The following is a 1,993-nucleotide window of genomic DNA, read 5'->3' as shown; positions in this document are numbered from 1 at the left end:
AGCACGCGGTGCCGGAGGCTGTCGGTGGAGGCCACCAGCACCCCCAGGACGAGGCTCACGAGCTCCTTGTCCTCCCTGCACAGCGCCTGCAGCTCTTCGGGGAGCCTCGTCAGCTCCTCCCGTCCGGGGCGCCCCGGGGATCCCGCGTCCGCATCGACGGAGCGGCAGTCCGGAGGCACCGCGGCATCTTCCCGGCGGACGTGTTCCGGCCTGCCGCCCCGGCCCYGCTGCCGGAGGAGGAGCTGGTGGAGCCGCTCGGCGGCCAGCCCGCCCCGCTCGGCCGCCAGTATCGCCAGCACCCTGTCCACGGGGAAGGGCTGGGAGCAATCCCCGGCAGTCCCCGTGGCGCCGTGCCGGGCGGCGAGGCTGCCGGAGCCCAGCTCCAGGGCCAGGTCGCCCACCACGCGGTTGTAGATCTCCAGGCCTTGGAAGAGGTCGGCGAGAAGGGCCGGGGTGGCCGCGGCGGGGCCGGCGCGCGCCAAGCCGCGCAGCAGCGCCTCCGCGTAGCTCTCCACCAGGCGCGCCGCGTGCAGCGCCAGCAGCGCCAGCGCCTGCTTCATGTGCTGCACCGACTCGCGCCCGTGCAGTAGCAGCGGGCGCAGCCATGGGTCGCCGCGCATCCGCYGCTGCAGCCCGCTCCAGTGGCTGGCGTGCATCTGCAGCTCCTCGCAGAGCCCCCGCAGCGGCCGGGCTGCCGCCGGCTCTCYGGCCGGCACCCGCAGTCCCGGCTGCTCCACGAGGAGCAGCAGCCGGCGGACGAAGTCGGAGGCACCCTTGAGCCGGCGGCAGTACTCGCGGGAGAGGCGGAGGTGGTGGCGGTGCTGGAGCAGGGCGTGCAGCGCAGCGCAGTGCTTGGCCACGCGGGAGTGGACGGGGTGGTAGGAGAAGGCCGCGTGCGCCGCGTCGCTGGGCTGGGGCCGGACGCGGCCCCGGAAGGTCTCCGTGCAGGGATCCTCCCAGACGCAGAAGCACCGGCGCAGCCCCAGGAAGCTCTGCTCCACCTGGGCCAGCGCGTCCGGAGAGTCCTCGTCGTCGCTGTCGTAGGAGCGCTCGCCGGGGTGCGGGAGCGGCGGGCGCCGCGGGCCGGGGCTCGCGCAGCTCCGCAGCACGGCCTCCGCCTCCTGCGGTGAGCGCGCCACGCGGGCCGGGGAGCCGCTGCCTGCGGAGAGGCGGCAGCGCTGGGGCCGGCGGCCGGCGCGGGAGGCAGCCCTGCCCACGCTGCCCGCGGCCGCCCCGTCCCGTGGGACGACCGCGCTGCCCCGACCCCGGCTCTGCCCCCTCTCACCCTGGCGGGGCGGCTCCTCCGGTTCTCCGCCGGCAGCCCCATCGCTCGGCRGCGCTCGCGGGGGCCCCGGCGCGGTCCTCAGGGGCGGCAGCACCCCGGAGCCCRGGGCCTGCGGCAGGCGGGACATGAGGAGGAGGAGGATGGCGGCGTCCGGGCCGATGCCCCCCGCCGCGACCAACTGCAAGGAGGAGCCGCGGCGGGTCAGAGCGGGCTGCGTCCCCCCGGGCCCTGGGGCCCCCCAGCTGGAGGGCAGCAACAGCCCCCCATAGGGCCCCCCTTAGAGTCCCCAGCCCCCCAGCACCCCACTCCCTGCCCAGAGCCCCCCCCCAGAGCCCCCCGACCGTGCCCCTCAGCCCTCCATAGAGCCCCCCATAGCCCCCTGCCCAGTGCCCCCCCCTTGGACGCCCCCCCGGAGCCCCCCCCCCGACGGTGCCCCCCAATCCCCGCACTGCCGCGGGGGGGTCACGGGCCCTCGGAGTGGGGGGGGGGAGAGGGGAGGGGCCTATGCAAGAGGGCGGGGCCTCTCGCTGGGGGCGGGGCCTCTCGCTGGGGGGCGGGGCCGACCTCCGAGAGGGTCATCGGCCGGCGCGGCAGACCCGCGCGGCGGGCGGGGCTCCTGGCAGGCCCCGCCTCTCTCCCGGCCCGCGACTCCGCTACGGCGGCTCGCGGGTCGCGGCGGCGGCCTCGCGCCCTTGCCCGCGCCGGGAC

At 77.9% G+C, this 1,993-nt stretch overlaps 1 protein-coding gene across 1 annotated transcript in view; it reads right to left on the bottom strand.

Moving 5' to 3' along the window:
- CCDC142 (coiled-coil domain containing 142) overlaps window positions 1-1,993 on the bottom strand; it is a 6,950-nt gene that overhangs the window by 3,412 nt on the left and 1,545 nt on the right. The window contains exon 2 of the mRNA XM_026055983.1: window positions 6-1,463. Coding sequence (XP_025911768.1) covers window positions 6-1,463 — 1,458 coding nt within the window. The remainder of the gene's footprint in view (window positions 1-5; window positions 1,464-1,993) is intronic.

This window comes from Apteryx rowi, unplaced genomic scaffold (genome assembly GCF_003343035.1).
Source record: "Apteryx rowi isolate R43461 unplaced genomic scaffold, aptRow1 scaffold_1288, whole genome shotgun sequence".
NCBI classification, from domain to species: Eukaryota; Metazoa; Chordata; class Aves; order Apterygiformes; family Apterygidae; genus Apteryx; species Apteryx rowi.
This window is presented reverse-complemented; position numbering and strand designations above follow the sequence as displayed.